The 25,755-nt window shown below is 38.5% G+C and overlaps 1 protein-coding gene across 2 annotated transcripts in view; it reads right to left on the minus strand.

Moving 5' to 3' along the window:
• IQCH (IQ motif containing H) overlaps positions 1-25,755 on the minus strand; it is a 184,537-nt gene that overhangs the window by 58,991 nt on the left and 99,791 nt on the right. For both annotated transcript variants that reach the window (XM_074327525.1, XM_074327523.1), the window contains exons 12-15: positions 17,999-18,082; positions 13,070-13,245; positions 7,406-7,678; positions 2,972-3,163 (exon numbers count right to left, since the gene is read on the minus strand). In XM_074327525.1, the coding sequence (XP_074183626.1) occupies positions 2,972-3,163; positions 7,406-7,678; positions 13,070-13,245; positions 17,999-18,082 (725 nt within the window). The remainder of the gene's footprint in view (positions 1-2,971; positions 3,164-7,405; positions 7,679-13,069; positions 13,246-17,998; positions 18,083-25,755) is intronic.

Raw genomic sequence — 25,755 nt, forward strand, 5'->3', positions numbered from 1 at the left:
CAGTAGCATCGCTGCCACTGAGCCAACCTCCCAGGAATGAGGGAGGGAAGATTTATCCTTTAAAAAAAGAAAGAAAACGCTGCCAGAAGGACTGATACCACAGCAAATGTCTACCTGGCTTTCCCTACACTGTCTTAGTGAGTGTGTCCAAGAAGGCTTTTCCCCTAAGCTGCCTTCCTTGACTTACGCCTTTATTCCTCCTAAATAAAAGAAATACCCCCGACTTGGGGTGGGGCGTTTGGGGTGTGTGCAAGTGTGTGGAGTCATTAAACTTTAACAAGCATTGAGGACTTAAATGAGTGAGTTCATTGGACCCTCTTGGGGGAATTAGGTTTTGTTACCTGGTAGGATGAAGAGAACAAGGTTGGTACTGAGCCACCACGAAGGAAAATGAGATTTGTACTGCTTTCATTGTAGCCATCATGCAACATTCTGCTTTTCCTAAAATCATCTACGTGTCTATACTGATTTTTTAAAATGGAATTATAGCTTTTTAGCATTTGTCGACTCTGTGACTTTGTTTCAAGTCTCATCTGCATCTCACAGGGACCAAATAACTGGTTCTAAATTAGGTAGGTAGGAAAAAAGATGATCTTTATATTATATCCTCGTGTCTACACTGAATCATGCCCAGATCTAAAACCAATATCTGCATAAGACGCAAGAGAATCTCAAAACAGTTCCAACTCCCATAAACAGCCTTATTTTTAATCTGTTGCCTACAATATACCAATGAGAAAAATCATGGTATCGTGTCATAAACTGCTATGCAAATGATGCTATTTGTAAGTATTAACATAATTTAGTGCTTACAGTCATAATCTCATTTCTAATAATTCTCCCAGAATGGAGTCTTTCTCTGGACTCTTAGCCTGCAGGATAGTCTTTCATCAAGAAGCTGATATTTTTAATAACCTGCCAGCATATGTTTTGTATGTGCCAGGCTAGGCTTGATGATACAACATCTTCATTATCAAAAGAAACAGGTCTACAAACTGTAATAGGACATTAAAACATGCCTGTGCTCATAAGTAATGCTTTGATGTCTAAATATGCACTATTATGATGGTCTTCTGGAACAAAGGATAATTCCAATCCTAAATTCTCAATAGCTATACTCAATGAAGATTGCAGTTCACTTGTACTCTGAATACAATTTCACTTTGAAGGCAAAAGAATGTCAATAGTTTCCTACAAAAAAAAAAAAAAAAGCTCTTCAGAACTGCTTTATTTTCATTTTTGGCTTCTAACCACACCATGGCTAAGCATAGGTCTCAGAGTATAAAAAGATTTCTGCATAATTTTTTCCCCCTCTTAAGTGTTAAAAAAAATGATTTAGATAGCTTATTAATTATTCAAGTTTCACATTTAATAACATTAACAATAAGGCCAAATGTGTTTGGTGACAATTTAAAATTTGTCACCAAATGATAGTTTAAAATAATTGAAATTAAATAATGTATAGTCAGGCTTCCATGTGCAATTCAGCTAACATCAATATTTTAAATATTTTTTTAAACTTAAAAGTCAAACATTTCAAATTTATCACAGTCTAGTGTCAGGAGAATTCTTTAAAAATGATTGGTTTTAAATATTGGACCAGCAAATACGTTGCACACTAACATTTCAACTTTTCAAATAAAAAGGCATACTTTTCATCGCTGAATCTCAACAGTTTTGCCTTAAAAAGAAAATTCTTTACAAGATGACAAAATCCAGTTCAAAGGGAACACAAGAGAAACCTCTATGGGCCTCAAAATTAAATACATTTTCCTTGTTTTATTTTTTTTTTCTAGAAGAGTAATTCACTTTGGTATCCTTTAAATAATATGTAAAAAGCTGGCCATGACAGGTACTGCATTTAGTCCATTTATTGATGGAGGGGAGAAGAAAAGCCCAGAATAGATCATGGGAAGAACGGTAACATTTGTCAAAGGAACTCTGTCTTCTGACTTTCTAGATTTATTTGTTGTTTCACTCTCACAAGAATAATGCGATTCTCTCTTGTGTGCCCCTCCCTCCCTATCACTTGTGTCTTGATTCATATACTTCTGTAGTGGGACGCTCGAAGGAGATGCAAATCACTGCACAGCCCACTGCTATGCTCGTCGGTAGGGAAGGAAAAGGTGAAGGGAATTTGTGTCTGAATTTTCCTCATCAGTTATGCTGTCACCAGTAGGTCAGCCAAAACGGAGATTTGGGATTAAGAGAAGCCAGGCAAGCGTAGGCCCCTGGATGTAAAGTGAAGCAGCTTCTAGAATGCTAGGTTTAATTTACATATTATGGGTTTAATTTATATATTAAGCCATATAAGATTACTTTAATTATTAAGCAAGTTGGAACAGACTAAGAAGTTGTACAATTCATCTTTCCACCAACGTACATGGAAAATTCTACACACGTCCACTCATATGCTAAGACTTCTTACCTATTGTTCACCTTTGGCTGGGAGATTTTCTGGCTGGGATGTATTATTTTCTCAGCATCTCACAGGGACCAGCAATTATATAAATTTCCTTGAATTGTCTTCAAAAACATATGACTGCTGACAGAATGCTATTATACATTAGCTTCCAGGTGACAACCATTCACTAATAGAATTTCTTTCTCATAATAAAATATGGCTAGCTTAATAATGTCAGTTGTTAGAACCATAAAATCAAGACCCACTTAGAGCAAATGATGAGATTTGTAATGTTACCTGAATATGGTAAAAAAAAAATTACTTCCTAACTTTCATAATCAATTTGAAGACATGGATGAGGATTTTCAGGGCCCAATGAAGGGGCATTTAAAATAACCTAATCAACCCTATTGCCCACGAAAGGCAAAATGATTTGCCTAAGGTCTCACTGCTGGTAGGTGATACAGCTGAGCCTAGAAGAAAGTGCTTTCATCTCCTAACTAAGGTTTTTGCTTCATCTCCTAACAGTTCACAGACACTGGATTTATGTCACCATTGAACACTTACCTGTGCCCATTTCTTTTTCCAGTCTTCATGGCCATATCTGCTACTCTCCTTTAGGACCCACTTGCGGCACTTTAAGTGGGAAAGTATGTCACAAAATGCAGTCCCGTTTCCTCCAAACTCATAGTCCATTTTAAAGAGCCAGCGTTGGATTTCCAGGTGATCAGTGACCAGCTGACTCAGCTGTTCTATCATCTGTGGATAGGACGACATAGCGACGTTTAATACAGCTAGTTTCCTGGCTTCCTTTTTATTGTATTCACTTAGGTGCTGTACTTCTCACATGTCGTAATTTCAAATGGTCTGTTCATTCGGTTATCTTCTAGTTATTACATTAGATGGAAGAAGTTTTATGTGATATATATATTTGTATGATGTGAAGAAACCACATGCCAGTGGAATAAAAGACATGTTTTAAAAGTATAGTCTTACTTATGAGAAACTCTGAAATTATCACTTTGCCTGCTTTTGAAGGCAAAATAAAGAATCCTTGAATATTTGTAATTGAATCTTAGTATTGTTTTCTTTCTTTTTCAGAGAATTGTGTGTTTACTTATTGATTCTTCAAATGACTTTTTTTTATAATTTCAAGGCTGTAAAGAGTTATAATCTTGAAAACTTTAACTATTTGCTGCTTTGTTATAACCTATAAAACATGTAAGTTTTTCCTCATTAATATGTGAAATACATTTGTTTGGCTGGTTAATCGACCAAGTGTATTATATTATATCTATTACATGAACAACACAGATAAAGGAGAAAAAACACTCATGGAAGCAACTTTCCTGGAATACACACTTCTACATTTTATTTGAAACAGTATTCCCTCAAACACTGGGCTCAATCACATGGAAGTTTAAGGGATAAAAGTTCAAGCTCTAATGTCATGATGATAATAATGATACCATCAAACATTACTGAACTCTCAGTAGGCACGAGGCCATTGACTAAGCTCTTTTCATGAGTTTTCTCACGTAATACTCACAAAAACCTATACGGTAGGCACCATTATTTGTTTTATTTTATATATAAAAGCTGAGACTCAGCTAATTTGAATAACTTGCCCACGATCACGCAGCATTGAGAGGCAGAGCAAAGACTCCGCCCAATGTCTCTGACTCCAACAGCTAAGCTCTTGCTCTCTCCACAGTGCTGCCTATCTTAATCTGAAGACAGGTGGGGGAGAAGGGGGAGGCGGAGAAAGAAATCAGAGGAGGAGCAAGAGAAGCATCTTTTCTTACAGTCAATAAGCCATTTGGGATAAGTCTGAAGCAGACAAAAGTCTATAACAAGATTAATTATAAGTAATACTGGTCTAGAAGAGCCTTGGAGAAAAATAACTCATTAGATCACAAAATGATTTTTTTGTCTGGTCTTCTCATCAGACTTTCCAATCCATACTTCCCAGAAAGAAACAAAGCAATCCTAAGCATTCTGTCTCCGAGCCTACCCACTGCCGTTCTTAGCTGTGGTCTTCTGTGCTTACGGAGGTCGCTGCAACGCTCTTATTCTCTGTTGATGATTCTTTTTGCTCACCAAACGGAGTTGTATTACTTTCTCAACTAAAGAGTGTGAAAGGGCTCAAGATTATAGTTCTGCTGAAGTCTGGAGCTGGAAGATTATAATTCTTTTGATTAAAGGCACAATCTGTTCTCTCGAGTTATGTCTTTTCAGCAAATCTTCCTGGGGACGTTACACTACACAGCAGTGTGGAAGTGACACCAAAATGGGCATTCTTGAGATCCCTGGAAGCCCCATGCAACCATGGGGTATTCAATTAGGGTGAAAATGGAATTGTCTTAGCTCCATAATTATCAAGTAGTGTCTGTGGATAATTTGGGTGTTTAAATGACAAGCACTCTGGTCTACACACCATATGGCTGTAAGCATAGCCTATGAAGGTTTTTTAATGTGCCTTCCAAAGTTGCATCCCTTCTTTCTCTATTGTTGTGTTGAGAAGATAGAGTCTATATTTAATCATGTTTTGCTGTATTATGATCATACTTTGCAGAAGTAGAAATGATATTTGGCATGTTAATGTCCAATAAAATTCTTTTGCCAGCCTAAGGAAAAGTGTTTTTTGCATAGCATTTTTTATTGTATCTTTGGATATATTGTATATTTGGAGACTCATATTATACTAACAGAATTATTATTTGTTTCTCCCAAATCCTATTATTTGCTGCTTCTGAGAATCCTATAAAATGGATGTCTGTTGATGGATCCCCTACAATATTGAAAAGGATCAATAGTATTGTAAAGACTGCATCACGGGAAAGAATTATGTGCTATCTTTAAGTGAAAATTGAACAGTGCTTTAAAATAGCATCGCTATTTTTGATTATTTAACCAAAGCTGTCAATATTTCATATGGAGCACATGCCAGAAAGAGAACTCGCATGATTACTTTACGGATCAAAACAGGAAATGCTCACTGTGCTCATGCTAGATTTTAATAAATAAATAACTTGATCATAAGCCAAATGACTTTATGCTATTTCCAAACATTTATCATTTTCTGTTTGAGTCTATCTGTTCAAAAGACGTAATACAGTTTTAAATTGCCATTCATTTTACACTGGTATAGAGCAGAAGTAGAAAAACGACCACTGCTAAAATCCAACTGATAGTCAGGACTTTATGAACCTAAACTGAAAGAATCACAGCTTTCTTTCACCAGCTTTGAGTTTATGATGCACATAGGTAAAAAGTTAGTGCTGTGGAGTCATCACCATCTGCAAATTCAAAACGCTGACACCCTCAGATAGATCAGGTAGGGTAGTCACTACCTGGAAACACATCGGTGACTACTTCAGTTTTTCAGGACCTCAGATGTGTGTTTTCCAAACAAGTAGAGTAGAACTCAGTTAGAACTCGGTTTATTGTGATAACAATTGGCACATGCCATAGGTGAAATGACATCCTTCAAATTCAATGGGTCTATGAGGAGGTTTTAAATCCTACTTCTGAATAACAGCATTAGAGGGAGGTTTTACTGCACTAAATGTGCCTGCATCTTTAACCAAAATCAACATACGTATAAAGTTCTAAAATATTTCATGGCAAAAATTGCCTGATTTCTCATCCGTGAAGGTGAAAGCCAGACTCAATATAAATATTGCATATAGATTTTAAACTTTTGAAGATTGTTTAATATAATGTGCACATGTGAAATTGTATCATTTTAAAATGCATTTCACTTATATTAAGTCTACTAGTGGAGTATTCTACTGGGAGGCAGAGTCAAGCAATCCAGTTTGTCATTTTCAAATGCCAGTGGAGGCTAATGACAATGGAAGGGACACACCAACTCAGGGGGAGTTCCTTCCACTCCTATTAAAATTACCTGTGCCTCTTTCAGACTCTGCCACCTTTAAGAGAAACTTCTTTCATGAACCCCTGTATTGCCCAAGAACACTCTAGCAAGATGGAAATATTTTAGGGCAATGTAATGAGCTAATGGTATCTTCAAAGGAGTCTCTGAAAAGTATGATTTGTTGAAAGGCTTCATTTGGGGGCTCAGCATCTACGAGGTCTGGAGCATCATGGTCAGGCAACTGAGAGAAGAGGGATGATCCCTAAATATTGTCCCTCACAATGTGTCTCATCGTGCACAGTTCGTTAGTGTGCCAAGAAGTGGCTGCCTGGGACCAGTTGTGATTGGCTCAGAGTACTGGTCAGGAGATGTACTGAAACAGAGGTTAGGAAATGTTAACAGCCTTGTTTGTGTATTTCCTTTATTGTGAAAAAAGAGAGCAGTTAAATGGGAGAACAGCTGCCAGAATTAACTCCGAGATCATTTCTAGTGGCGAATATTATAGTTCTGCAAATTGCTTGGGCCCTAACTATCTGCTGGAAGAATGCATAGCCGTAGATCTAGCCCACAACAAAACCCAGAAGCAGATAGTTTTATTCCTGGAGTCACTTCACTACCCCTTTTGGGGTTTCCCCCTCCTCCCCTTATGGCCCCTTGCTGAGGAACCAAAAGACGTCTGTACAGAGCCAAGGGTGTCTGCAGCTCCCTGCTACAGGCCCTCTGCGACCTGACTCGGCAGAAAGGCCCACTCCCTGGAGCTTTCTGAACCTGCTCCTTTTAACCAACTGACTCACGTTTCTCAGGGTCCTGCTCCATGACTGGCTCGCTAATATGATGATGAACTAGTCCATGTGGAGGCAATACATATTGATAGCAGATTGGTACATTAACAGAGTCTTCAATGTCTTAATCCAAATGAGTACATATTTTGGGAATTCCAGCAATTTCTGCAAGGAACAATACTTTGAAACACAAAGGCCTAAAGTAGATCCCATGGAATCAACTCAAGTCTTCCACATTGTCTTCAGTGGCTAGGACTGGCTCCAGAAGACCTGAAATTCCTGCAAGGTCAAGAGGATGTGACATATTTGAACAGAGCCTCTCTTGCCCACCTCACCTACCTGCTGATGACTATAGAGGTCACATATTCCAGGAGGGACCGGCACGTTGGCGCTGCCAAAGACCCGTTTACTTCCAGACTTGGTGCTATAAAGGTGAGCTAATCCAGGCTCCGGGCCCAGGATGGGTACGTCTAACATGTCCGCCACGGCCAGGTCGTCTCTGTGGGGGAACCCGCTGACCATGTAGGCCTCTTTGCCTCGGATGAGATTTTTTATTCTTTTGATTGCCTTGGGACTGTACATCAGGTGAGTGGTCAGGCACATATGATGCTTCTAGGGGGAGAGCATATTATTCTTGTTAAAAGGTGCTCTTTTTCTAGTCCGTACACCTAATTTATAATGTTGCACACAATAAATGTATTATTAATAGCAGGCTGGGTTATGACCTATCCTGTTGTTTAGCAGTTTAAATTGATAAAAGCTGTTGGGGTGAGGCTCTATAATCGCTCACATCTTTAGTGTGTTGGAAATAGGCTCGCTGGGAATAGAACTAATTACTACACATCTGTATTTATTTGATCCATGTGGAATTATCCTTCTGTCAGAAGGAAAAGAGGCTGGCGGCCTTTGGATAATAGTGATTCATCTCTGCAACACTTCTGGCATGGTTTAACACTAAAGCGTCTGGAAAATCAATACAAAAAAATGAAGAAAAACGCCCCCTAGTATTCTTCACTGTACAGGACTCCTAATATGGCAACTCTTTAAACGATTCGGTAGGAAAAAAAGCATTTGGCTTGATACTCTCTTTTCCAAAATTCTGCCGCAAACTCCGTTTCAGGGATTATGTTCTGTTATAATAATTATCATAGTTCTTAGCCAACAACTCTGGAGAGAATTCATGAATGAAAAATATTTGAAAAGTTCAGCAAGACTCAAACTCATTTTCCAATGGAAAACTTTTTTTTATTTCACTTTTGGTTATTTAGACCCAGCTCAGCAATGCATTTGACTGTCTCATTTAATTATATAAATAATTCTGGCATGTCTAATAGGAGCTGAGGACAGAGCCAGATGGCCAACACACACCACACTGAATACTACCATGTTTCTGCGTTCTAGGAGTGGGGACGCAAATGAGTACTGTTATTGCGTAACTAATACAAAGCAGGGATGGGCCATACAGAGCTACAGAAGGCTCAGGGGCATGGAGGAGGGAGACAGAAGCCACATGCTGGTGGGGAGAGCTGAAAAGGCAAATTCCTCCTCCTCTTGGGCCGCAGTTTCCTCACCTGTAAAATGAGTATAATAATAGTATCCATCTCATAGGAATGCAGTGAGGATTCAATGAGAGAATGCATGTAAGTCACTTATCACAGTGCCTTGGACATAATAAGCACTTGGTGAATGTTAGCCAGCATATTATTACTATGAAAGGGGTTGGGGTTGAAGTGACTTTTGAAGGATGGGTAGGATTTTATCAGGTGAGGGTGGGCATGGGAAAGACATTAGCCAAGGATGGAATATGAGAACCTAAGACTGTGCCCGCTTCCTCTAGAGAAGGGCTGGAGCTTAGGATTCAAACAGTTCTGACTTTGAATCTAGTTCTGTCACTCATACGAGCTACCTGAACTTGGGCAAATGACTTAGAGTCCCTGAGCCTAAGTTTCTCCATCTGTTAAATGGAATAAAAATACCCATTTTCTGGGTTGCTCTAAGGATAAAACAAGATCATGAATGTAAACATCTATTACAATGCATGGCATTGGGTTGGTATTCAATAAATGGTAGCACTTATGATTACAAAGAACACTCTCTTTTTAAAAATAATTAAAATGCCAAGTAAATAATATAATGTAAGGTGCTAGAGTCTTAAGGGAGTTCAAGGGATTTTGTAGATTAGCACCTACTCCCCCAATTCTAGTCAAAATTGTTTACTCCACAGACATTAAAATGTGGAGAAATGTCGAGCTGCTGTTTCTGGGAATACCAGCAGTCCCGGTGTGAGACCCCTTGGTGGATACAATAACTGCTGAGTTTGGGAGAGCCCGGGATTTCCATTCTGCCTGAATTTGTAACTTGCAAGGTGATTTAGAAAACTTGATCTTTCTGAGCCTCAGTTTCCCATATTCAAATGAGGGGTTGGACTAGACGTCTCTAGGGAGCTTCCAGCTCTGAAAATAACTTTAAAGTCAGAGCCCTTCTGAACTTGTGTTTCATGGGTACAGAGTGTCTGCTTGGGATGTTGAAAAAGTTTGGAAAATGGATAATGTGATGGTTGCCCAACAGTGTGAATGTACTGAATGCCACTGAACTGTACACTTAAAATGATTAAAATGGTAAATTTTGTTGTGTATATTTTACCCCCTCCCAATAAAACAAAACAAAACAAGAGCCCTCTGAGAAGAGGATTTATTGATTTACCCAGTAGGGCCCTTCCTCTAGAGTACGTGTTCTATCCTAAGCTCCTTAGATTGATGCAATATGCCTTTCCTACCACAGTTGAAATCCATTTCACAACCTACTTCTGAGAACGCAGTTCTAGGAAACCCAATGTTACATTAGACAATGGCTGGTAATGGCCATTGAATTTGTGTTTCCCATCTGGTAGATCACTATCTTCCCTCCTTGTTTATTTCAGTCCTTTCCTTTCCCTACAAATTATTCCAGTGAGGAAATGTAAAATATTCAACGTCTGGGAGAACTGGTGACTTGAGTCACAATGTACACAGTGGGCTTTTCAGGATACAGAGAAGAGTGTTTCAAGGTGGCAATCCTCTCCTGTTAAATTCACAAGGTTTTGAAAGCATTTTGACATGTATTCTCTCATCTGATCCATAAACGCCGCACCAATGAACAGTCCCTCGTTTGGAGATGAGGAAACTGAGGCTCGAGTGATTTGCCCAAAGCCACATAGCTAGTAAACACAGAGGCAGGATTTAAACCCAGGTGTTAGCACAGCTGCCGCACCACAGCTGCCACAATTTCTCCCATTTTACAGACTGAGTAGTGAAGGTCCGGTGAGTTTATGAGGTGTGATGAGGGGAAGGCAGATGCCGCAATAGAACAGAACGTGAACGTTCTGAGCACGTCTCCAGCCGGCATGAATTCTGTCTCCTCTAGGTCTGCTTTTCTATTGGCAAGTACTCTACCCGACTCTGTATTACAGTCATCTGTGGGCAGCACGCCTTATTCTTCAGGCAAGATGGTACTCTATATGTGTTTTCAATATGTGTTGTGTTCAATATGTGTTTAATAAAGATTCGAATGTGAGTGAGTGGCAGAGGACACATTACTGACTGTGGGTCTTCTATGACCAATTAGAAAAAAATCAATATCATCAGATCCACGCAGTGGATTAACAGAGCTGACAAACATCTAAAATGTTCCTATTTCCATAGCATTGTAACTAATTTAATTTATCACCACCGTTTTTTAGGGTTTTTTTTGACCCGAGACAAAAGATAGTTGTTTAGGATGCCTTCATAAACATTAAAATGTTCAAAAGGAGACATGACGTTATGACAGCACTTTGTACCCATTACAGATTCAAACATTGTATAGTAACTTGGAGAGATGTACAAACAGATTTTTGGCATGCTTTAAAAAAATCTCCTCAAAGCCATTTTCATCCATTTGAATGAAAATCAGCACTGATACAATCTTTCCAACCCATTAAAAAGAAATAAAGCAATAACTAAACATGAGCAGGAATTGAGAGAGCAGGAAGTGAGAGTTTAATTTTTGTATTCTAAAAAGTTGATTGCCTATGAGTGATTACTCAAATAATGTAAACGTAAAGTATGAGGAGAAGTATTAAGTACTTCAAATATTCCCTGCTTGTTTCTACTCATCAAGGTGCCAACCTAAATTATGACTGTAACTCAGTGCTTTTGTGAGTGCCAACTGCCTCTCTTCTGCTTGGGAGTTGAAGAGTGGGCTGGCAAGGGTACATTTCTCAGGGAATAAAACTGTGGAGCTGGAAAGGAATTTAAATGATCTAACCAATCACCTCATGGTATAGATGAAGAACAAAGAACAGAGAGGCAAAGGGCCTGCCTGCCCACGGCCACAAGGTCATCCAGGAGCAAAGCAGTCATTCCAATGAGTAGTGTTCTGGGTCAGGCAGACTTTGGTTCGTACTCTGGCCCCACTAGTAACTTGGGACTCGAAAATGAGTCTTGGTTTCCTCACCCATAGAAGGAGATTGATAATCTCTGTCTTGTTGCATTGTACTGAGGATCAAATGAGAAAGTATATGCTGAGCATTTGATACATTAGTTCACTCACTTTCCTTCTCCCAAACGAGTGCCCCTTGCGCATTCCATGCCTTTGCAATGTGTATGGGCATTTCGGATGTGCAGAAACTCCTTATTGGCAGCTATCAGGCGTTACCTCTGGAGAAAATGAGGTTATTAACTACACACTAATAATAGCTTTTTTCCTTCCTTGCTTCCCACTGTCCACAGTAACTCTGCCACTGAGGCCAGGGTATAGCTAGGAAGAACCAAAGCAAGCTGGTGGAGGATACTGGGAGGCCCCTAAGAATATAAGTAAATGGGGATGATTTGTCCCATGTCTCTTCTCTTGCTTGTCTCACCCCAGCTTTTGCCTTCTTCTTCCACAGCCAAGTGATGACAATGAAACAGAGAGTTTGGGGGGCGGAGAACGTTAATGCATCCAGTTATGAGAAAATAAAATCATCATTTTGGTAGGAGAGAGTAAAACCTGATGACAATTCACTGAGTATACCAGCAAAGCAGAAATGCTACAGCAACCCTCCCCAGGCCTGGCAGGACTTTTGGGGGTGTATGTGTGTTTGTCAAAATCATGATGCATCTGAAGGGCTAATGGATAGTAACTCAACAAATACATACACTTTCTATGTAAAGCATGCAATCAGCTTCTCTGGCCATAGAGTTGACTTTGGTGCATCCCACTTGTGAATGGAGAGAGCTATGTTTACCAGCAAATTCAGACCCTTGAATACACCCCAAAAAAGTTTCCTCAAAACTGCATAGTCCATTAGGTATTAAAATGTTGGTTGTTTAATGTGGAAAGTTTAAACTCTTGTTAAAATATGGAGAAATTCATTTCAAGCCATCTCTTGCACTGCCTTATTCTGGACTGGTGCCCTTGTGGTTCCATGAATTTCCCAAAAGCTCTTGTCTAGGGATGAGATTTCAGTCAGCATTTTTTCCATTTGTTAAAAATTAGTACACGTTAAAAAAAACCTGAACTTTGTACATGAGGCACCATGTGATTTGGTAAATGCGATCAAATTCCCTTGAGGGTGGGGAACAACCCAATGGAGTAAGAAGGAACGGCAGTGTGGAAAATCAGAAAATAGGGGCCCTGGTCTAGAGTCTGTCCCTAACTAGTTTTGTGACCATGGCCTGGCCCAGCCTTTCTCTGCCTTGGTGTCTTTCATGCAAAATGAAGAAAAAGGAACCACAGATGTTATAAATTCACCCGCTTGATGGTATCACCCAATAACCTCAATTAGGCTTCAGCTGCAGAGTTACTGGGCAGGGGTAGTGCAACTAAGTCTGAAAGTTAAACTGGGATATTTATTTCCTACCGTCCAACTAGTAGTCTAATCAGTAAAGCGGTTAAACTTGCAATAATATTTCACTGATGTGTACTAGAGCGTTGCAAGTTATAAAATTTCCAATTTAATTTTACTGCATCCCTGAAGCCGTCGTAATTAGAAGACAAACTCACAGTGAAGATGTTTATAGCTTCAGGGGTGATAATTTTGAACCTGTCCTGCAGGTCACTTCTGTCCTCAAGGTTCCCCGATTTGACAGCTGCCTGTAGACTCAGGATTTTGTTGTAATACAGCAGTAACTCGTCATTCATTTGATGGGAGCAGATGTAGATGACGCTCACATTGGCATCTGAAAACAACAGGCACAAAGTTAATTAGTGGGATAAAGGTAAATGACATTATGAACTCTGGCGTCAAATTGATGTTACACAACTTAAAATAAGGAGCGTATCCAAAAGCCACATTGAAGTTCATTTAGATTGGTTTTATACAGATCTTAGCAGTTTAACTGGCTTGTTTGCGTTTTAGCATTTCTAAAGAAAAGATGAATACCACCACCACCAAAAAAATAGACACAATGATTCCTTCAGAAGGAAGGCTGTGAGGTACCACGGAAGTGTACTTTCAAGTAATACACAGGGAGTCATCCCCAGAACTCCCATTAATTATCAATGGGAATTGCATACTGCTTTAAAAAGGTATCCCATTAACCTCAGTAAATTATGAAATGGAGCTATTAATTTTTGGAAGCTGATGAAATGGCAATTTCTTATGCTGCCTGGACTTGGCAGGGCCAATTCAGGGAATGTCCTGCCCAAATAAATGGTCTGACTATGACCACAGCCATGATATTTTTCAGGAAATTAACCTTTTCCCTGCTTTGTTCCCAAAGAGGAGTCGATTAATTATATAGGCCATCTAGTGATTCTCCTTTTAAAGGAAACACTGTCTTAATTTAACTGTGCTCCTTCTTAAGATGTGCTTCTTATTATGTACCTAGAAAGAAACCCTAATTAAATATCCCATCCAAATGGAATGCAGCATTCCAGGCAGCAGAACATTTTAGGGAGTATGGGCAGGAAATCTGCAGCCAATGGGATCATTCATTCATGCATGCAGGCATTCGTTCATAAAATTACTGACTGATCAGTAGGAGCAAAGCACTTGCCTGGATGTGGAGGGAAATACAGGAATCAAAGCAACGGAGATGCTGCCCGTGAAGAGCAACCATTTCACAGGCATGGACATCCACGAAACATGGTGGAGAGGACAGGGCACCAAGAAGCACACAGACCAGGCTTAGGGAAGTTCAGAAGAGGGAGCATTGGAAATGTTTCCTTGGTCAGGTAGGGCCGAGAGGGGATTTAAAAACTCCTCTGTTCATTTTGGCAGAATATACACAAATTCACATTAAATCATATTAATACTGGATATTAGTGTTAGTGATAAGTGTATTCCTTTGTCAGAAATGAACAAGAAAAGTGAAATTAGCAACATGATTTGTTACCACTTGTAACCTAGAAATTTCTTTCCAAGAGAAATTTAGTTTTCTGCCATGGAGTCTTGAAGTTATTTTCATTTGTTTTTGTGTCCTTTTAAAAAACATACACTTTAAAAAATACCAGTTTAATTTTTAAAAACCACTAGTTTGGTAAGACAGTAGTCTCTTCCTGAAAACACAAGACTTGAGATAACTAATTTGATCATTCAGCAATTGGAGTCAAGTTATTTAACTACTGTCTCCTCAGTTAATTTATTTTGAGGTTTATGTGGCAATTTGGTTCCAAAATTAAATAGGAGCTTATATATTTACATGTATGGAGCACTTGCTCTGGGCCCAGCCCCGGGCCAGTTCAGAAGACATTGCTTCTACACAAGATGCCTGTCTCAGGAGGAGGAGGGTGCCCCTGTGTGCTCTGGTGCTCAGTAATAGCATAAGACTTCCCACTTTCTGAATCTCTCCAGTCTCCCAGATCCCTTCAGTCAACCCACAAGGATTTAGGGAGTGCCCCCTACATACTCCACACTGTACCAGGGTTTGGGGGACTATAAGAAAGAGTATATACCTTACCTTTTAGGAGTTCAGAGAGACAAGATCAGTAAGATGGAACAACAGAGGAAAGGACTTCGTGATGTTAAACCTTGAGACACTGATTAAAAGAACTATAGGTGTGGAGGGCTAGGTGGGGAAATCACTGTTGGCTGGCCTAGGCAAGGGAAGCCATTGAGCAGTACTGTTTGTTGAGCACCTACTATGTGCCAGATATGGCACCAGGTGCCATATAGATGTAGATATAGATGTAGATATAAATATATAGATATATAGAGAGATAGAGATATACATATGATGACATTTATAGATTCACAAAGTATATATATACTTTCATTTATACTCTCGAAAATTCTGTGCCCCAGGTGATTTTATGCCCCATTTTGCAGATGAACAAACCAATGCTTACAAAGGCTAAATAATGTACCTAGGGCACCTAGGCAGCTGAGCTCAAATTTAATCAGCCTAGAGCAAGTGCTCCATCCATGTAAATATATAAGCTCCTATTTAATTTTGGAACCAAATTGCCACATAAACCTCAAAATAAATTAACCGAGGAGACAGTAGTTAAATCACTTGGCTCCAATTGCTGAATGATCAAATTAGTTATCTCAAATCTTGTGTTTTCAGGAAGAGACTACTGTCTTACCAAACTAGTGGTTTTTAAAAATCAAACTGGTATTTTTTTAAAGTACATGTTTTTTTAAAAGGACACAAAAACAAATGAAAATAACTTCAAGACTCCATGGCAGAAAACTAAATTTCTCTTGGAAAGAAATTTCTAGGTTACAAGTGGTAACAAATCATGTTGCTAATTTCACCTTTCTTGTTCATTTCTGACAAAGGAATACACTTATCACTAACACTAATATCCAGTATTAATGTGGTTTAATTGTGAATCTATAAATGTTCAAAATTAATTGACAGGTAATTTTGGAAAGGAATTCATATGAAAATGCAGAAGGCTTTGATTGCTCTTCAATAGTCAATGTCAGTCATTCTCTAGCTTAACTCATCCAGGAATTGAAAATACCACTGGGCCTCCACCTGATACCCTGACTTCACAGCCAATATGTGAATGACAAGTCTTACCAACATGATCAGGTTATCTTTGCTTCCCTTGAATAAATGGAAAAATCAACACTCTTCACTAGGAATTAATGGAATAAGAAAGGACAATCATGTAAAGTACAGCATAAGGAATATAGTCAATAACGGTGTATGGTGTCAGATGGATACTAGAATGATCGGGGGATCACTTCGTAAGGGATATAAACGTCTAATCATTATGCTGTATACCTGAAACTAAAATCATTTAAAAACAAAATTTTAAAAAGGTAATTATTTATTCTTCCACAAAATTTTTACTAATTTTCCTAGTTTCTTCATATTTTTATTTCACAAGCAAGTGCTTTTTCTTTCTTTGAACTAGTGTTTTTAAACTTTCGTTACTCCTTTTGGAGAGGTTTTAGGAGTGCCTCGCTATGTCATGAAGACAGTGTACCAAGAAACGGCATTTAGTTAGTAATATCTCAGAAATGTTCATATTAGCAATATTTTCCATTGCAAGTAGACATAGACTGAATTATTGAATTATTTAAAACAGAAGCCTAATACCTTCAAGTTTTTCTAATAATGAGAGTCATTTATAAAGAAATTCTTTGGTGATGGTTTGTACTATATAGAGAAGGGTATACAAAAAGCTAAGAACAAAATTAATTCAAATGAATTAGAGCAAAGTCTGCCCTCGGCTGCACTTCAGTGGTTTCCATCCACTCAGGTTTTTAGTTGAAATAGCTCAGCACTGACAAATCAATCTCAAGTCATTAAAAAATTTTTTTTGTGATGCTGCAAAAACAATATTAGTGCCTAGATAATAGATTAAAGCAATTACACTATTACTATTTTAGGACACTGTAAATTTCTAGTACTGATGTATTTTTGTTATCAAATGGAATTTATAAAATAATAATGATGCTGAAATATATATGAATCATGTAAAGTATGTCATTCCAGGGAACCAGCTCAATTGGTCATTGATAGTTTAAAATTCTTCCTTGTTTTGCTTAAATAAGGGCCAAAGCAATGACATTTTAACAAAACAAAGAAGTTCTTATTTGGTAACTAATAAAAAGCTTGTTTAACCTTGAATTTTGGGCCAGTACCTCCCAAACCAATCCAAAATTATTGCTTAGCCTTTGCCACCTTTATTCTTTAAGCCTAACCTGAACCTGAGCTTTGCATGGTGTCAACCAAAGCCATTTGCCTTCTTGCACCTTTTGCTCCTGGCTCCAGGTGGTGTCTGATTTAGCACTGACCAAAGCAGTATTGGAACTGAACCTTTACAAAGATGTATCTATCACACCAGGTCTGTATTTCCTAGAATCCCCTCCATCAGACACCTCCTGGTTTCTAATAACTAGATGATATATATTTAAATAAAAGATTCTTTTAAAAACCTGTCTTTATTTCCCTCTTACTTTTATAATGAAGATGCAATGCTTTTCATTTCTGATGCCACCTTCCACGTATTCCCCAGATAATATAATAGACAATACTGACATGAAAATGTTAACTTCACTCACTGCAAGATTCAGTAAAAGAAGAAGATTTGGGCTTATAGAAGAGAAATCCTAATCCAAAACTGCAGCGAAGTGAATTGAGAAAACTACCCACGTAAATTGGTTAAAAATGTCTTATTTATTTATTTGTTTGCATTAGTTTCAGGTGTACAAAACAATGTAATAGTTAGACATTTATACCCCTCACAAAGTGATAACCCCCCACCCCCAATCTACTACCCCTCTGACATCGTATATAGCTGTTATAGTTCCACTGACTCTAGTCTCTATGAAAAACGTCATTTTAAAATTCAAGTTGACTTCACTATAAATCTGTTCTTTAAAATAAAACATTCAATTGCCCTGCAAGTAGATTAGAAATCCAAGCTTTTTCCTTGTAGAAGAAAAGAAAATAAGCAGAAAGTAAACATTTTATCAACATCCACTGATAAACATTCTAAAGAGTCATTTCCGTGCAAGTATTTCTGTACCTAAGATGTCACACAGCCGCCCCAGCTGCATGTTCTGCTTCGTGTTGAAGTCGGCAATATTTTGTCGCACGGGCTGGGAATATCCTAAAAGGCAAACAAGGTGTCAACACCCAGAAAGAGCAAGTCAGTATGGCAAAATGGCACACGAGAATTTCAAAGTGTCACAGTTCACATTTCCAGGCAAGAATTTTCTCTGAAGCACCTCGCAGCAACAACCCAACTCCGTAGAATGAGGTCCTTGCTTCTCAGGGGATTAAGCATTACTCTGGAAGATGTGCTAAGCAGCGCTTTCTGCAACAGAGAGTGGTTCATGTTTTTCAATTCCAGCAAAGCTGCTGGGGATCAGGCTTATAAAAGCATGGGGACATTTTCTGACATTGGACATGAATGTTCAAAACGGCATGTAAGAAAATTATGCTCAGGTTTAAAAAAAAAATTTTGTCTTTTTCACGTATGCTTCCTATGGGGCATTTTGAAGACAGGTCCCAGGATCATCCTAAACTGACACACGAGTTTCAGAGAAACACTTTGCTGGCAGGAACATGTATTTAAGTGATTCAAATACTAAAGAAATACACTTCTGCTGACACAGTCCAAAGAACCTTTGACCTTTACAGGGCAGTACAGGTTATTACAGTTGGTGCAGTTCTTCATCAGCCCTAATGAAAGTCCTGCCAGTTGCCTACAGGTCCATTGGCAACAGAGCAAAAGGAAAACACGTGGACTATTGTCGAAAAATTTTCCACAAAAAGAAATAACAGCAACAACACTTTCTGCTGACATTTTAGGGGTTAAAAAATATAAGTGAATGAAAACATGAACTTAAAAGGCATGCATGCGTAAAATCAAGCAGGTGTAATTGCTTATGTGAAATTCAGCAACTGTAGGTGCAACTTTTTTTTTTTTTTAATAAAATTGCTTTTCAAATTTTGGAGAGATGCTTCAATGCCTCCTTGTGGTTAGTGAGCCCAAACACATGTTTCAAGTTAAACTATTATAGATAAAGTGATTTTAAATACTGCATCTTCGCAATGTGACACACATTTCCTTTTCAGCAGAAGGAAAACTATAGCAATTCAGGCAACAGGGCTTCAGATCAAATGAACTCTGATAATTGGCTCTTTGCTTTGATGTCAGTGTTTAAACACTAGACAATGTCTGGAAATTAAATGAGTGTGCAATTCATCTAAAAGTCTCCCTTTTGCTTTATGGAGATGAACTTAACTAAAGAGGCAGAAGGGCAAATGGGCTGTTTGGATTAATTTTGAAAAATTATTAATTTCTAAAATAATTTGGGGAACCAGTCCACATACGAAAGTTGATATAGACAGCTACAAAGAATGCCGTCTTGATGTGTGGTTGCAATATTGTAACTCTTGGGATTTTGCATATGTATAATTCTATCTATAGTCAGATAAATGTTTAGAAAGATGTATTGTGAATAACTCATATATCGAGACTCTAAGAAGGCAGGGAAAATGCCTAAAGAATAAAGTATGATTAAGAAAAGTGCCTGAGAGCATTCCATGAACGCGTTTCCTTTCAAAAGTAAAGATAAAAGGCAGTGTGAGATGTCTCATTAAGATGATGTCCAATTTAAAATATAAAAGACGTCTGATCACTTTGTTGCCGCACATGCAGCACGGGAGTGAATAAATCCGTGTTTCAACCAAGTGCTTGAGGTTAGTTTTCCAACAAATTACTTGGTACCTCCCTTACCACTGATCAAGGATGCACATAACATGTCTATGCAGAATTATGATAGACCTGGTTACTCAGTTAATCCTTCAAATACACCCATTTTAAAGAACCGCACGTTAATCTTAGAACATTGTTATAGAGCAGGGGTGTCCAAACTTTTTTCAACGTTTTTTACCAAGGGCCGTATGCGGTAAAATACACAAACAGCCGGGCCACTCATTCGAGGTGAAGTACGTATTGCTTCACCTGGTTTATTTAAGTAAACTAAATATATTTTTGGAATTTGCTGCGGGCCAATTAACAATGGATCATGGGCTGCGGTTGGCCCGTGGACCGCAGTTTGGAGACCCCTGTTATAGAGGATAATATGAAGTAAGAGATATGAAAACATTTTGTAAATTGTCAAGTGCTGTGTAAACATAAGGTATTTTAATAGTAAGAGCTGTGTGCACTTCCAAAGCTCCTAAGACCAACAACAAATTCTGTGTATGTTGCAACAAATGCCACAGACCATTCCACATGGGCAAGATATAAAGCAGTGCTCCTTGCCATCAGCAGAGCAGATGTTGAGAATCAAGTTAAAAAAATATATATCAGATTTATTCTTGTTCTGTTTATCCACAAAGTACATGTGTTGACACCTACATGAAAAGACCTCATCAATGCTGACAGCATATCTTAAATACAATAGTGACTGAACCAGGAAACTGTCAGCAAGCATGTTGTGGTTTTGGGGGGTGGGCAGACACGGCCAGTGGTAATGAAACATCACAATTTGGAGTATAATCTACAAAGACAGGATGCTTCAAAGGTAAGACTAGAAACACTGGGGAAGTCCTAAGAGACCATCTACTTCAACCCCGCCATGTTATAGATGGGGAAACTCAGGGTAAGTGCTTTGTCTCTTGTTCAAGATCATATAAACGTAGAAATGATTATATGGTTCACGTACTACAGATGTAGCTCTTGTGACAAATGTAGTTACATAAAATAAGAGAGAAGACTCTCCCAGTGTGAGTGGAGAACTCCAAAAGGGACAAAGAGCCTTTGCCTCTTTTTTCAATTTTACTTTCAATTGTTGTGACAGGCAGATAAAGATGTCCTAAGATGTTCATGTCCCCATTCCTGGAACTGGTGACTGCGTTCGGTTACATGGCAAAGGAGAAATTGAGATGCAAATGGAATTAAGGTTGCTAATCAGCTGACCTTCAAATAAGAAAGATTATCCTGGATTATGTGGCCGGGCCCAATGCAATGACAAGGGTCCTCAACAAGGGAAGAGGGAGGCAAAAGAGTAGAGAGTTAGGGAGGAAGTGACTACAGAGGACAGGCACAGAGAGATGACATATTTCTGGCTTTGAAGAGGGAGGAAGGAGGCCAAGGGCTTTCCTTGTTTCTTCATGTGTGGGTGGCCTCTAAAAGCTGGAAAGGGGAAGGAAACGGATTCTCCCCTAGAACCTGCAGAAAGGGACACAGCCTGCTGACCCCTTGATTTTAGCTCCTTTTGGACTTCTGAACTACAGGACTGTATCGTAAGAGATTTGTATTATTTCAAGTCCCTAAGCTTGTAGTAACTTGTTACAGGCTGATAGAAAACTAATATAATTGTCTATCTTTCCTTACCCCCAGGAGGTACTACCCGTCTCAGGCATCCTGCTTCTCTTTCACCTCTAATTAAAAGATGAGGGAGGGCCAAGATCCCGAATAAGAGCTCATCATAAATTACGTAAGTGTTATTGTTGTTGTTATTATTCTTTCTTTCTTAACTTCAGCTGAGGCAGACTGAAATTTTCCAAAGGAATCTCATTTAAATGTAGGGAAATTATTATGATTACAAACATAAGATTATACTTGAGCTCTCAAAGTACAGTTCTTCTAGCTTAGGCAGCTGTTCGGCCCTCAGCCCTCCAGGTGTGTCTGAATACCCTTTCCGAAGAAAGAGCTCAGTCTCCCCTCACTCTCATTCTTGCTCCACTACACTGTTCTCATTTTCGTCATTACATGTTTCTTTCCTTGCTTGTTTATTTGTTTGTTGTATGTCTCTCCCCTCCCCTGCACTACTCTGGCTCCTGTAACCAGACTGTAAGTACCATTAAAATAGAAACAGTGTGATATCCCCAGTCAAACGAGTGAACGAAATATGTCTTAAGATTCAACTCAAAGAATCTGTCTTAAATTCCTAACCCTTTCTGCCACGTGTTCTCATCATTCCCTCTCTTCAATTCAACTCTTATAAAATTGAGTTCTCTGATCTGGAGAACTTCTGGGGAATTTAAGACTAGTCGGTGGAATTTTTAGCGTCTTCTAGGTCCTCATCCACATAGAATAAAACAGCAGTGGCATAAAGGGGCACGCTCTCTTCCTGTCACTATGGAGAGGGACACAGCTCCTTTCCTTACGACCATCCTTGTCACCTCAAAAACATTCCTAGTTTGATAGAGTATTCCCTCTTTTTTCAAAATTGTATTGCCTCTGCTTTACATCAGAAAAGGGTCTCTCAGTACTTTTGGCTCTGCTGAACCAAGGATGCTCATTATGGGCTATCGTTTCTCCATTCATTTCTACCTTCATGTCCTTTCCCATCACCATCTCTACTCCCATACAAATTCCTGTCATATGATGCCAATTGACTCTTTGCACCCAGTAAACTAGCTCTGCTAGGATTGGCTTTTCCTTCACAGAAACCAAAGAACATGAGCAAGGCCATGCTCCATGACTAAGCCTTCTTGGGACTGGTGCATGCCTCTGTGACAGACCCCTGCCCTTGGAGTAGAATCACATATTCTACCCAATACCCTGTGGTTGACAGCTAGCTTCATCTGTCTCCAAGTCCCATTCCTTACAATGGTCACTAAGGCAGAGAAGGGGTTAAAAATGGACTTCTAAGTACTAAGTAGTTTTTATTCATCTGATCACCTTGGCCTGATGGTAGTCTGGGGCAGTAAGTCTCAATCTTTCTCCCATTTTGAAACACAGATGGGAGATGTTCAAATGTATCACACACTCCAGAAAGGAGCACAGCAGTAGCAGTAACAGTAACTCCATCCCTTTCTCTTCCACTCAAGAAAGCATGCTGGATGCAAGCTGAGCAAGAGTGACATTATTATAGAGACTGTCTTGAATTGCTCTAATACATTAAAAAAAAAGTTCACCATTAGCCAACTTTGGTACTCTAATAGCAAAAATTTAGGGAACATGTGCCATACTTCACAAATGATTGCACACCAGCATATTACAATCATCTAGAGAAGTGTGATCTAGACATTATAGTTATATCCAGGTTTCAATTACTTGTACAAGTGTAAACGCACAAGGCACTGAGATAGGAGAAAAGATATAGCAAGAGAGAAGCCTATTTGCATTATTTATATATATATTGAGTGCCAGTTTGATGAAAATAAAACTGAGTTGTGTTTGGGGGGCTGCTGAGGGGGATTAGGGAATTTTGTGATGAGGATGTAGAAAACACAAGAGGCGCTCAAATATGTATTGAGTTTTGAAAACTTTCTCAAACCAGACTGCCCAAATGGCTGCTGTGTGGTTTTGAAGACCTTCCTTTCAAAAGGGTGAGAACTTTCTCCTAATCAAACTTTCTGTCAGTGTCTGGCATAGCCCTGCATGCAGATAAAGCCAGGGATTCGCGAAGTCTGGTCTGGGCACCCTGAGGGCTCCCGTGACCCTTTCAGGAAGTCTGTGAAGTCAAAATATTTTCGAAATAATACTAAGATGATATTTACCTTTTCAACCTTATTGTCTCATAAAATACAAAAGCTTTATTGATATGATTTTAAATTCCACATTGTAACTAACATGTAAGGATTACCCTGTTGAGTTTTAAAATCAAAGAAGACTATTCACAATCGTCTGAAAAGGCTGTAGAAACCGTAAAATATTATTCCCTTTTCCAAACACTTATCTGTTCAGGGCTAGGTTTTCTTTATCTGTTTCAACCAAAACAATGTATTGCAACAGATTGAGTATAGAAATAGATATGAGATTCCAATTATGTTTTATTAAGAGATTTATAAACATGTCAATCAATGTCACTCTTCTCACTAAATTTATTTTTGCTTTGGAAAATAGTTTTTTTTAAATAAAAATATGTTATTTAGGTTAACAGTACTGGCTTTATTATTGTTATTTTAAAATAAATACTTTAAAAGTTTCTCAGTTTTAGTTACTAATATGGTAAATATTGATAGATATAATCCACTTAGACCAATGCTCTTTAGGGTCCTCAATAGTCATTACAAGTGTAAGTTTGAGAAACATCTCAAACATCTTAATATTTTTTTTATGAGAATGAAGGAGATGACAAAGATTATAGTTTTATCTTAGTATTGCAAGGCTGTTCTTAGATTATATCCTAACGTTAATCCGTTTTATGAAAAGCTGATGAGCTGGTTCACTTGATACCCAGTTAAAGTGCTTCTGCATTGCACGACACAACATCAGATAGCTCGAGACCAACAGGGTAATTTAATATTACAGGGTCATGGGGCCAAGTGTGATCTAACCAGTAAATGACGGTTGATTTGGATTACTTAGATGAATACAACGTGGATGAATATAAATATGTTTTAATTTTACTGTGGGCTGTAAATAAAAGTTTGAGTGTACTTTGTTCTCGATCCCCAAAGACCCGGATATTTTTGGGAAATGCTTTCTGGGAGATCTTGGCAGTACATCTGTCTCAAGGATTTAGTGTGGCAACCCCATCGCTAAACTATGGATTCCATACTACCGTCCTTGCCAAAACACATGTTGAAGACGGCAAAGATTTGATAGCAAGTCCTGAATCCCCAGCCCTGAGGTAGAAGGGACAGAATCTATCTTGTCTTTGAGTTGTCAACTTAAAAATGAGAAAGCAGGAAGGTGCCAATGTGTTTGGAGGCACCGTGAAAAGGTGATTTCAGATAGAACCCTCTTGGCAACGGTCACAAACGGAGGAGGGCACAAGTTCTTATCTTCTGGCAGAAGGGAGTGGAGGTCAGAAGCAACAGTCTCATGAGCATTTGGGGCTTTCTCAGTTCAGTGTATGGACAGTTGTGCACAAAAGTTTTTCTATTTCTTAGGCATTTGTGACAGTACAGGACAGCAGAAAATGATGTTTTTCATGAACTTCACAATAGCAGAATCCATAATGTTATGGAATGGACTCTCTTGGAAGCCATTAACTGTGTTAGCCCCAAAGATGACTTGCTGAAGTGATGCAGAGGGGGGGAAATGAGCATGAACTATATACATGGCTTTTACCCATTAAATCAACTGGCAATGAAATAAAAGATTACACAGAGAAAAGAGAAAAATCCTATTTCGATATATCCCCTATTTTTATTTTAAAGGAAGAAGAGAAGTAAGAAAGGAAACTCAGCACTGGGGGTTTCATTGGCTGGCAGCTGCCTCCTGTACCAGTTCATAGCATCAGAGCCCCAGACTTGGCACATCTCATTTAATGTCAATATATTTTAAAATGCCACTGAATTTAAGTGTAACACCAAATGATGCATTGTAATAAAGAAGTACAGGGGTTAAATTAAAAGTGGAGGAAAGAACTTGGCCAAAAAAACTGAAAGCAGAATTAGTTTACAGATTTTGTTTAGACCTCTGATTTTTCTACGGGAATTAGGATTCTTTGTTGCAGTTCTTTCTTATTTGACTGATAGATTTTGCTTAAAATAGACCCTAGTCTTCTATGCCTGCTATGAATCATAGTAGATTATTTTGTTATAATTATATTTCATTAATAAAAATGATAAAAATATGCAATATCCAATTAAGAACTCAGCCTATATAATCTGGAAAGGATGACTTTCTTTTTATCATCTTATGAAATTAAAAGGCTGATTTGTTTCTTTGGACAATTAATCAACAGCGTCCCACCTCTCCTGTTGGTTAAAAATAGCTAAAACTCTGTTACATTTAGGAATATTACCCCAAAAATATAACAGTTAATCGTGTTTCATCACTCTTCCTTTCAAAGAAGCTACTCCGCAATGTGTAATTGTCTTTATGATCATATTATCAAGCGGGAGATTTTAAAACACATGATAAAT

The sequence above is a fragment of the Rhinolophus sinicus genome, linkage group LG03, assembly GCF_036562045.2.
Source record: "Rhinolophus sinicus isolate RSC01 linkage group LG03, ASM3656204v1, whole genome shotgun sequence".
Lineage (NCBI taxonomy): Eukaryota > Metazoa > Chordata > Mammalia > Chiroptera > Rhinolophidae > Rhinolophus > Rhinolophus sinicus.